This window comes from Sinocyclocheilus rhinocerous, unplaced genomic scaffold, assembly GCF_001515625.1.
Source record: "Sinocyclocheilus rhinocerous isolate Xijiao unplaced genomic scaffold, SAMN03320098_v1.1 scaffold1041, whole genome shotgun sequence".
NCBI lineage: Eukaryota > Metazoa > Chordata > Actinopteri > Cypriniformes > Cyprinidae > Sinocyclocheilus > Sinocyclocheilus rhinocerous.
Genome location: NW_015637595.1, coordinates 108,248 through 121,116, shown reverse-complemented (window position 1 = coordinate 121,116; position 12,869 = coordinate 108,248). Strand labels below are relative to the sequence as shown.

Genomic DNA, 12,869 nt, shown 5'->3' with positions numbered 1-12,869 from the left:
AGTGTGTGAGTGTGTGTGTGTGTGTGTGTGTGTGTGTGTGTGTGAGTTTGTACCTGTTCTACAGGACTGGTAAATCTTGGTCAGCAGCTCCACACTCCGCTGGTCGGTCCAGTCATGCAGAATCCGGGCCAGAATGTAGAGATCGGCCTGCGGGAGCTCGTCCTTAAAGAAGTCTCCTGCCACACACACACACACACACACACACACACACATACACACATGAACAAACAATCTACTGATGCATCACTGTTCAGACGGAGCCAGGATCACAAATATCAAACTCACATCATTAGAATGTCAAATGATTTTCATGCAAGACTCTTTTGGAAGAAGAAAAAATCTAAATTTCATAACTGCAACTTCTGGTGAAAAACAAACAAAACTAAAAACAACAACAACAACAAAAATGCACAAAAAAATTAATAAATAATAAAAACAAAAATTAAAATTAAAACATTAACCAAAATAAAATATTTTTAAAAATTAGAGCAAAATTATAAAAACTTTACCTAAAATTAAAAGGAAAAATCAGAAACTATAAAAATAAAATCTAATTCAAAATATTTAAAAAATCTATAATAGTATATCAATGATACAAAAGTAACACAGAGACTTTACACTGAGCTCATAACACAAGATTATTACATCATCCACCTTGATTGAATTTTGGAAATTTAATATAAATTTGCGTATGGGATGAACAACTGTTATGATGCTTTATGGGATTCTTTGCTCCTTTCTGGATCGTGACAGCCGTGAACTATGAACTAAAGAGCTGCATGAAGATTCTTCAGAAATTCTGCTTTTGTGTTCCAGGAAAGGTTTGAAACTATTTAAATAATGACTCATGTTCTTTTAAAAAGATAATGCAAGCTGTGTTGCCAGATTGGGTGGAATTTGAGTTCTGAATTTGATTATATGGATTAAAATTAGTCTGGGTGGGTGGCAAACATTTTGGTATCAGTTCTGGATTGGCTAGAATTATATCACTTTCTTTTGGCAGTGAATGCTTTGGGTGGATTTTGGAGAGATGTTGGGTTGGAAATGAATGACCCAATCTGGCAACCCTGAATAGAAACATCATAAAGAGGCAAATGCAGCACCGGCATGACATTAACCTCAGAGAGCGTGATGAATCAATCCAGAACAGAACAATAACTCCTCAACCTCCAACACACACACACACACACACACACTCTCTCTCTCTCTCTCTCACACACACTCACACTCACACTCACACTCACACTCACACTCACACTCACACTCACACTCACACTCACACTCACACTCACACTCACACTCACACTCACACTCACACTCACACTCACACTCACACTCACACTCACACTCACACTCACACTCACACTCACACTCACACTCACACTCACACTCACACTCACACTCACACTCACACTCACACTCACACTCACACTCACACTCACACTCACACTCACACTCACACTCACACTCACACTCACACTCACACTCACACTCACACTCACACTCACACTCACACTCACACTCACACTCACACTCACACTCACACTCACACTCACACTCACACTCACACTCACACTCACACTCACACTCACACACACACTCATACTCACTCACACTCACAATCACACTAACACTCACACACACACACTCACATTCACACTCACACACACACAAACACACACTCACAAACGCTCACACACACACTAACACTCACACACAGACACTGACACTGACACTGACACACACACACACACACTCACACTCACATACACACACTCACAAACGCTCACACACACACTAACACACACACACACACACACACACTCACACACACACACACACACACTCACACTCACATACACACACTCACTCACACACACACACACACACTCACACTCACATACACACACTCACTCACACACACACACACACACTCACACTCACATACACACACTCACTCACACACACACACACACACTCACACTCACATACACACACTCACTCACACACACACACACACACTCACACTCACATACACACACTCACTCACACACACACACACACACTCACACTCACATACACACACTCACTCACACACACACACACACACTCACACTCACATACACACACTCACTCACACACACACACACACACTCACACACTCACACACACACACACACACACACACACACGCACACGTACCTTCACAGAAGCAGATCCGCTCGTCTTGATTGGACACAAAGTGCTGCTGGGATGTTCTCACGACCTTGGGAAGGTCAAAGATGGTGACGGTTGATTCGGGGAAGGCTGACACACACTGTTTGGCCAGAGCGCCGCTGCAGCCTGATCAGAGGAGAGCGAGAACAAGCATCACACGAGCTTCACACCGCAGGCCACACATTAATATCCTTCAGTCACGTCACCCACAACCATCTGGAGCCTCGGGAACACAGGGCAAGACAGTGCCGCTGTCCTTAAGGAGAAACTTTATCCTGACATTATTAACTACCATATAAAACTACCATTCTGTCATTATTTATCATCCTCGCTCTAAAAAGAAAGGCTGCAAATGTGGGTTTTCACAGCACTGCGATAGAAGAAACATTTTTGGTTTCCCAAGGAACCTTTCAGTAAACAGTTCCTAAAAGAATAATTTTTTCTTAGTGTCAACCACATTTTAATAACCTAAAGAACCTTTGTCCACGCACAAATTAAAATGTTCTCACCCTCAGTTCACCCGAGATCAGGATGAGTTTGTTTCTTCATCAGGTTTGTAGAAATGTAGCATTGCATCAGTGTCTCAGCAATGGATGCTCTTTGGACTCTCATTCTGACGGCACCCATTCACTGCAGAGCATCCATTGCTGAGACACTGATGCAATGCTGCATTTCTACAAACCTGATGAAGAAACAAACTCATCCTGATCTCGGATGAACTGAGGGTGAGTCAATCTTATTTTTGGTGAACTATTCCTTTAGTGTCTTCCTTTAACTGTTTACCATTTCTTGAAAGTGTTTTTCCATCTTTAATCGCCTCAGTTGATTTTAAAAGTGCCCCTATTATGGATTTTTGAAATCAGGCATTACAGGCAAGATTAAATGAAAATGAGACCAATCGGACCAATCACCCCCGATTAGCGTCACGCAAAGCAGGGGTTTGGAAAAACAAATCGTTTGGGAGTCGTTGAGCAAGTAAGGTAAAAATAAATGCATATTATAAGACAATGAAAGTATTTTTTAACCTTGCATGCATGTCAACCTGTTGTTGGGGACTCCCAAAACCAAAATATGAACCTTTCATAACCCATAATAGGGTTATTTTAAATATTCCAGCGGTGTGACAAATGCATTTTTTTTAAAAGTGCAAGTATTTCATGTAAATTCTCAATGAACACTGCATATACAATGACAATAAAGTAATTAGTAACATGCAGCTTAAAGCGGTTTATTAAGCGAGTGGTAGGACTGTCCTGTCAAACAGCAGAGATGAAGTAATGTGTGTTTGATGGAGAGTCTCGTCTGCGTCGTGTTCAATCTCACTGAAGGCTCATTAGCGCTCGACAAACACTCCACATGTTAATGTCTCGTCATCATTAGTCCAAACCACAGCAGACTCTACAGATGATTCCCTCAAGGCTTCTCCTGTTTGACACGTCAGGCCACACACCTCCAAATCAATGCAGATCTGAAGCGATTAAACCCACAGAGACCACAGAGCCTTCTCAATAATTGAAGGGAACACTTTCAAGACGCTTCATAGAAGCAGAGGAAAGACGGTGTGATGGACGCTTACACACACACACACACACACACACACACTCACGCGCTCTCTCACACACACACACACACACACACACACTCGCACGCGCTCTCTCACACACACACACACACACACACACACTCGCACGCGCTCTCTCACACACACACACACACACACACACACTCGCACGCGCTCTCTCACACACACACACACACACACACACACTCGCACGCGCTCTCTCACACACACACACACACACACACACACTCGCACGCGCTCTCTCACACACACACACACACACACACACACTCGCACGCGCTCTCTCACACACACACACACACACACACACACTCGCACGCGCTCTCTCACACACACACACACACACACACACACGCTCACACACACTCTCACACTCACACTTTTTCTTTATTTCATGTTAAAATTTCTAAAATCAATAAAGACAGTGTTGAAAAAAAATCTTATCGACTCTAAACTTTTTACCGTTAGATTATTTTTACTCAAGGTTATGACAGATAAATAAATAGACTTTGCAAAAGGGAGAAACCATTCCCCATATCTTGTATCATTGATGTCAAAGGTTGTGTGTTCAATCAAACTCCAATATTTTGGTGCAAATTCATCTGTCACTGTTGATATATCTAACATTAATGCCTGGTCAATCACTGCTGTTCATGCATTTACCAAACTGTTAAGTCTGTGCAGTTCTCAGTAATTAACTGTGGCACTGATAAATATCAATGTTTGGTTTGGAGAACATTTGTGTTGGTGTTTGCATGATAATCAGTGCTGGTTCTGTGTCTCCTCTTGATGTTCACGCAGCATCAGCTCCATCTTGTGGTTCTTTTGCCATTTATTCTCAAATCTGTCTACAAGCTCCTGATTGCAGTCCCATGTCTTCATTTACTAAGGTTTGCATGTGTGCGAAGCATTTTACCTCCGAGATCACAGATGCATCTGAACGGCGACAGATCGAACGCTGTGATCACGTCACGGCCACAGATGTTCCAGATGGAGTTCATCAGGTGCATAAACTTCACCATCTCCTCATCAGACCTGAGACACACACACACACACACACACACAGACACAGACACACACATTCACTCACACACACCAGGAGACCACAGTCACATTCACTTCACAAGATGATTTTGATCATTTTGACTCTTTTAACTAATAATCTGACTATTATTGATTTGATGGCTCAATTGGAGCCTTCATACACTAGCAGTCAAACGTTTGGAATAATTAAGATATATAAGACTCTAATACAGTTTTTTTTCAACTGCTTACACACAAAATCTTTACTTGTCACACAGTTTCTGAAAGCTGACACTCAAACAGCAGAAGCACACACCAAATCTGCAAAACCATACACTAATACTCAGTTTCCAATTTCATAAAACACTTTTTGGAAAAACACAACACACAACTGTAACACACACAAATCTAAGAGGAATTAATATTATGGCAAAGGTGTTTGCAAATGTTTGCTTTTGAGATGTGTTTGTGATATTTTGAAGGCAGTGTTTCGTTTTGCAAGAGATGTGAGGTATTTTGCATTTTGTGTGTGCAACTCTTGGATTTGTGTGTAAAGTTTGGAAAAAAACTAGGCGAAAATGTTTCGAATATGTGTGTAAGCAGTTAAAAAAACCTGTAATTAGGATGATTTCTGAAGATCATGTGACACTGGAGACTGGAGTAATGATGCTGAAAATACAGCTGCACATCACAGAAATACATTACAGTTTAACAGATATTCACATAGAAAACAGCTGTTTTACATTGCAATAATATTTCACATTTTTACTGTATTTTTCATTAAAATTCTTAACTATTGCAAACTTTTGAACAGTAGTGTATAAACACCTCAATCGATCCAACAGAGTTCGATCCGGTTTTGTTTGTATCAAAATGCATCAAAATTAAGAGAACTTTAGCCTAAAAATAGAAAAATATCTATCAATGAGATCAGAAAAAAAAAATCTTGTTTTCTCTTTGAACTGAGTTTATTTTTCTTTAGATATTTGTCCTGGAAAACAAGACAAAAATACTGTAAATCTCACACCACACTTCTAGTGAAGGGTTTATTGTTAACTAACACTAAAACTAGTATTATTATAATTGTTTTTGGTTACACTTTATTTTAAGCTGTCCTTGTTACAGTGTAATTATACAGTGTAATATTAATTAACATGTACTTACTATATGGTTAAGGCTTGGCTTACTTGCACGTAATTATACATAATTAATTGTTATTATATGTAACGTGTGTAACAAAGACACCTTAAAATAAAGTGTTACCTTTTTTTACTCTAAAAAAAAATACAATAAAATATAAATATTACACGAAAACCCAAACTAAATGAAAATGACATCTTTCGCCTTCGCAACTAAGTGAAATAAGTTCAACTGAAGCACTGAAATAACCGAACTAAACCTCAGAACTCACCTGTACATGGCTTCAAACAGGTCCTTGGAGTTCACGCCGAAAGCCTTCTCATACTGGTTCTTCCCTTCTCTGGGGAGGAGAAGAAGGCTGACAAACATCAGTCAACATCCAGAGTTTCTACACAGATGCATCAGGCTTGTATGGCTCATACAGTCTGATGCAGTGAGAATATGCTGCAGATGCTGATATTGATATAATGAAGTTCTGCTGCTTGTATCTGCAGTAACATGTCTCAGTGAGATGAGAGTGAAATGCTCCAAACATATAATGCAGTGATTGAGAGTCTCTCACCGGACGGCGTCGCTCAGGTAATGCCAGCACAGGTAGATGGTTCTGGAGCTGTACTCGATCGACTGACACAGAGACCTCGGGCTGGACTTGATCAGAAACATGCTGGACATGTCTGTGTTACTGTAGAGAACTAGAGGAGGAATTAACCACAGCACACTTACATTCAGCTGTGAAGCATTAAAGCCTTTCAGAAACTTCACTGTAAATGTGACGGATTAATACTTGATCATTCAAAAAGTTACTGGATAATTCTGTGTCTCTCATTTGATTTAGAAACCATTTTTGCTCAGAAATTGCTAGTAAACGTCTCAAGTAATTACAAAGAACCTGCGAGTAACATTCAAATAAACATGACATTTTGAAGTAGAAAACCTAAAATAGTATTTTTGTGTAAAGCGTCTCCAATAGTCTTTATTTACAACATTATTTCAAAAATTAAATTAAAACCTTGTTACTTAAAATGAAATAAAAAAATTATTGAAATAAACTAATATATTTTTTTTTTTAAATCGACTTGGTTTAGTTGCGAAAGCAACATTTTTCATTTTCATGATAATGTACTAAAACAACTATAAAAAATAGAAATAAAAAATAATAAAGATGACAAAAAAAAACAAAAAAATTCAAATGAATTCGAAATTAAATATTAACTAAAAATAAAACAGTCTATAAAAATAACACTGGCTTAAGGTTAGATACACAAAGTTTCTAATTTCTAATTTTTTCTCATTTCTCATTTACCTAACACTGAATAACTTCAATAACTAGCACTGATATTTAAATGAAAATGTATAAAAACTATATATATATTAAAAAAAATACAATAAAATTATCAAAACTAAGTAAAATTATTTTTTTTTAAAGTTCAAAATATTAATAAAAACCATAATAGTATTATAATTACACTAAAATAACACTGATAACAGATTGAAACTTTTGAGTGTCTCTTTTTTTATATTTTTCCCTTTTGAAATGTTTATTACTGAAATATTTATAATTCATAGTGTTTACATGTACACTTTGTAATTTTTATAACACAGATTCACTGTTTCTGCAGTCATTCTAGTTTTCTCTGAACGGTGTGTGATTCTGAGGAGTAGCTGCTGTAATGAGTCACCTGTTCCGTGAGGGTCAGTGTTCGCGGTCAGCAGCTCCAGACTCACACAGCTGTTCAGCAGACGCTCGATGCCATCCTCACTGCAGCCCAGAGCCAGAGCCAGATCAGATGCAGACGACTGAGACCCCTGCAGACGCTCAAACACACCCAGCTCACACGCACAGAACAGAGTCTGACACACACAGATACACACACACACACACACAGTCTGGTCAGCTATCCTTGTGGGGACAATTAACCAAACAGATTGTGAGATAAAATGGATCAAAATAGATCGGTCAAAATAGAGCAGTCTTTAATTAATTTTTTTATTATATATATATTTATTTATTATTATACCCTCATTGGGTGCTGAGCCCCCCTAAAATGAAAATCTTAGAATCGCCCCTGTATATATATATATATATATATATATAATTATAAAAAAAAATAAGTAGATAGAATAGAAAAATAATAGAGCACACTAGTGTTAGAGGTTCTTTAAAAAAAAAATTATAATAAAACAGAATAAAATAGAAAAAGTCAAAAGAAAAGAATAGAAAAATAATTGAGAATGTTAGTGTTAGATGCTCTATTTTTTCTTTTTTTCAATAAAAACAAGTAGTAACAATAGAAATAGAACAGAGAGTGCAAGTGTTAAGACGGTCAAGTGATTTTTTTTAAATAATTTTTTTAATAAAAAAACTAATAAATAAAACAGAATTAGAATAGAGAGTGCTAGAGTTAGAGGGTCAAATAAAGAATAAAACAGAATTTAAATAGCATTTCATAATTGCATAATAAGAGCAGATACCAACAACTGAAGTGTGAGGCATTTTATGAGCTCTTAATTATGTATGATCAATCCATGCCACACCAAAGGACATATAATACAATATAATTTATATAATTGATTGATATAAATTAATCAAGGGTGTAGAATTTAGTAGAGACTCTATGACATGTTCATAATATCAGCCACTACTAAATTGTCCCTAGCAATCATTTTGATCAAACAATTAAATATATGTGTATGTAACCACTGTTGTTGTAATTTCAATTAGATCGCGCATCGCGAATCATTTGATTCAGATCGGGAATCATTTGATTCAGATCGGGACTTCGGAGCGTGTTCGCGAATCATTTGATTCAGATCGGGACTTCGGAGCGGGTTCGCGAATCATTTGATTCAGATCGGGACTTCGGAGCGGGTTCGCGAATCATTTGATTCAGATCGGGACTTCGGAGAGGGTTTGTCAATCTTTTGATTCAGATCACACAAATCGCAATTTTTTTTTCTGATTTCTTTCTTTTTTTAATTCAACAGTACAAAACATTAAACCATTGAGACATAACAGTCATAAAAACAAAAAGAAAAGGTGTAGTAACATAAACTTGCATAAACTGCTTAGACTAGTCTTAAAAAGATAGACATCTATTTATTCCAAGACTGGTCAGTTACAAGAAGATCGATTGGTCTTGAACGGACAAATACATACAACATTATGTCAAAATACTCATCTTGGTGAGTATTCACGAAAACTTTTGCTTATATTGTAAGTGAACAGAAACAGCTGATAAAGATGTGTATCATTACATTGAATGAAGTCTATAATAAACAGGACATTATTATTATTATTATTAAAGCTACGGCCCTGGGACGAACAGAGCTTTTAATAGTTTCCATATACTTGTCTAGATCAACTCTGAATGAAGAAAATAGAGGTTCAGAGCCAGATTTCTGTTAATGTAAGGACATTTAGCTAGCAGGAAACATAATTAATCAAGCTATATTTTCCTATATTCTCTTTTGAGTAAACAATCCAAAGAAAACATCTTTAAAAAAGAAAGAAGAGTCAGAAAATGAGATCGAATGAGTAAATCGGATCAACATGTCTCTGTGGTTCATTGCCAAACAAGTGAATCTTCCTCAGAAGAGATAAAAAAACATCTTGTATTGTAATTGCATCCATAAGTTTTTAGTGAACTCATGAATCTGTTGTTTGAGCTCTTCATATTTAAGGAGTTATTGTTGTCTGCTGTTACTGTATGTTCCCACCGATGTCAAAATCAAACATGCACGCCCTTGACATTAATTATTCTTCGCTTAGAAAAAAGTCCCATTACATATAATACATTAGATATGTTCGAATTCATCTTTTTTTAAACAACATCCAGTTTTGAATCAAATAGACAAGACAAAAAGACCAGTAATTAATGGCGACAGCATGCACTTTCATTAATAGACTCGTATAGCCTAGTTTTTGAAAGAAGTCTCTTCTGCTCAGCAAGGCTGTGTTTATTTGATCTAAAATGCTTTAAAAATTGTGAAATATTATTACAATTCAAAACAGCTGTTTTCTATGTGAATATCTGTTCAACTGTAATTTATTTCTGTGATCAAAGCTGTATTTTCAGCATCATTACTCCAGTCTTCAGTCACATGATCTTCAGAAATCAGTATAATATGCTGCTCGAGAAACATTTCTTATTATCAATGTTGAAAACAGCCCAATATTTTTGTGTAAAGTGTGATGCATGTTGTTTTTCAGGATTCACAGATGAACAGAAAGTTCAAAAGAACAGCGTTTATTTGAAATGGAAAACTTCTGTAACATCATAAATGCCTTTTTACTGATGCTTTACGGTCATAATTCAGCATTGCATCACAGAAATACATTACATTCCAGCATGCATTCACACAGAAAACGGCTGTTTTAAATCGTAATAATATTTCACTTTTTTTAACTGTATTTTTGATCAAATAAATGCAGCCTCGGTGAGTTTATTCCGAACTGAAGTAGTGTAAACACTGTTGGAAAAGCTCACAGGTGTTCTATTCACACCACATGCATTAATGCAATCTAAATGAATAAATGCATGGCTGTGAATGCGGATCTTTACCTTCGACACCAGGAATCCCTCCATGTACTGCAGGATCTTTCTCGGATACGGCTCTTCTCCGGCCATGACCAGCGGCGTCTGTGTGTGTGTGTGTGTGTGTGTGTGTGTGAAACACTGAGGAACGCAGGCTCTTACACACACACATAATCAGATTACACAGATTATCCGCGTCCAGATTGAGCGCACACAGACCTGCTTTAATCCAGAGGCTTTAAACTCTCAGAGCCAGAAGCTGCTTGTTCAGAGAACGAATGAATGAAGCTGATTCAGCAGAACAGGATCATCCCGACCTGAAGATCCACAGCACGATTACAATCTAATCAACTCTATTCATTAAGAATATTCATTAACTATGTTTTACCCTCTGTACCATGGTGAAATCACTGTGGCTTTAACATGTTTTTAATATAATCCAGTGTTATTTTAGTATCTTTAAAATGCCATCAGTTTTAATTTCTGTATTTTCTGTTATTTTTTAAATTTACTTTAATTTGTAATTTGTTCATGTCTATAATTTTTTTTTTTAATTCTTGTTATTTCAGTTTTAGTTTTTTTATGATTTATGATTAAGTTAAACTAAATAAAAATGATTAAAAAAAGGAGCTGATTGTTTATTTTTATTTTTTTTTTTTTGAAAGAAGTCTCTTCTGCTCACAAAGACTGCTTTTATTTGATAAAAAATACTTTAAAAATTGTGAAATATTATTCTAATGTAAAACAGCTGTTTTCTCTGTGAATATCTGTTAAACTGTAATGTATTTCTGTGATGCGCAGCTGAATTTTCAGCATCATTCCTCCAGTCTTCAGTGTCACATGATCTTCAGAAATCATTCTAATATGCTGATTTGCATAATTTGATATAACTTTTACATTTATGAATTTGGCAGATGGTTTTATCCAAAGCAACTTTGGATACATTTTATCAGTTTTTTAATCAGTTTAATGAAAACCTAATAATTAATCATAATTAAAAAAAAAAAATAATTAAATAAAAACAACCAGAATAAAACACTTGCTAAAAAGAATAATGCTATAATAATATCATTACATATTAAAAATATTTTATTTGTTATGCTGAATGTCACGTGAGCATTAACCATCACGAGAGAACCGTGAAACTGCAAACATGTTATTAAATTATTGAAATATTAACCTTAAATCTCAGGGTAACTGAATATTTTAGCTCAAATGGAGCAGTTTTTGACTTGAGAAACATAATTTGCTGGGGGGAATAAAATAAATAAATAAAATAAAAATGAAAAAATAAAATATAAAAAAAAAAAGGCTTCATGTTCTTTATGAAAAACAATCTATTGGGGGAAAAAAATAAATAAAACAATTTAAAACAAACAAAACATTTAAATATGATAAAATTATTTGCTGGGAAAAAAATAAAAATGAAAAATAAAACAAATAAAAATTAGAAAATAAATAAAACAACTTAAAATTTAAAAAAAAAAAAACTAAAAACTAAAAATAAACTCTTCATGGTGGTAAGCAGGCTTCATGCTCGCTCTGAAGCTCATCGAGAGTGAAAGCGCTGGGATCCAAAGCACTGCTTTATTGAGATCAATAACACGAGTTCATACGAGTCACAAACATCTTCAGAGTCTCCATCATGTGCTTTCCTCTCAATACTGCACTGGTGTCGAGGAAAACAAACCGTCCTATTCCTACACAACAGCACACGGAGAAACGGATCATATTAAACTCTCATAACACTCTCTACAACTTCAAATTCAAGTCATGAACCGAGGATTGTGGTCTATACAGCAGATCTTCAGTACGGACTCAAACACAGCTCAGTCTGTGCAGAAAGAACACATTAACTAACTAACTCAACCGTGCAGAAAACACATTTCATCTCACAATCAGAACTAATCATATTAAATAAGGCCTGATGTTAGGGACTGCATTTAGGGATTGTTTCTTGAAAATAATGCACATTTTTTTCCTACACATTTATTATCATGATGTGAAAAATTCTGAATCTCATTAGTCGTTCAAATAAAAAAAAATTAAATGTAAGGCATTTATACATCATGCTATTTATTTTTTTGTATGACTTTTAATTTTACTGTCAAATTTAGTGTTAAAAAAAATTAATTAAAAAAATCTAATGAGAATAATGAGAATCCCAAACCAATTGAAAGCAAGATTTATGAATGCATCACAGAAATTATACTGAGAATTTGAAGAGAACTGAAGTAACCATAAACAAAGCCTAAATAACGTGAAATAAAAATAAAAATATAAAACAAAAATAAAAATAAAAATGAAAAAAATAAAATCTTCGTGGTCCTAAAACAGGCGTCATGTTCTTTATGATTAAAAAAAAAAAAAAA

General features: G+C 35.7%; 2 protein-coding genes across 2 annotated transcripts in view; both read right to left on the bottom strand.

Annotated features, from left to right (window-relative positions):
- The window catches only part of asmt (acetylserotonin O-methyltransferase), a 17,131-nt gene extending 6,524 nt beyond the window's left edge, over positions 1 to 10,607 (bottom strand). The window contains exons 1-7 of the mRNA XM_016564324.1: positions 10,525 to 10,607; positions 7,642 to 7,813; positions 6,525 to 6,654; positions 6,234 to 6,302; positions 4,716 to 4,834; positions 2,203 to 2,343; positions 54 to 176 (exon numbers count right to left, since the gene is read on the bottom strand). Coding sequence (XP_016419810.1) covers positions 54 to 176; positions 2,203 to 2,343; positions 4,716 to 4,834; positions 6,234 to 6,302; positions 6,525 to 6,654; positions 7,642 to 7,813; positions 10,525 to 10,590 — 820 coding nt within the window. The 5' untranslated portion in view covers positions 10,591 to 10,607. The remainder of the gene's footprint in view (positions 1 to 53; positions 177 to 2,202; positions 2,344 to 4,715; positions 4,835 to 6,233; positions 6,303 to 6,524; positions 6,655 to 7,641; positions 7,814 to 10,524) is intronic.
- Positions 10,608 to 12,070: 1,463 nt separating this feature from the next.
- akap17a (A kinase (PRKA) anchor protein 17A) overlaps positions 12,071 to 12,869 on the bottom strand; it is a 10,804-nt gene continuing 10,005 nt past the window's right edge. The window contains exon 7 of the mRNA XM_016564322.1: positions 12,071 to 12,197. The gene's annotated coding sequence lies outside the window, so the exon portion shown is untranslated. The remainder of the gene's footprint in view (positions 12,198 to 12,869) is intronic.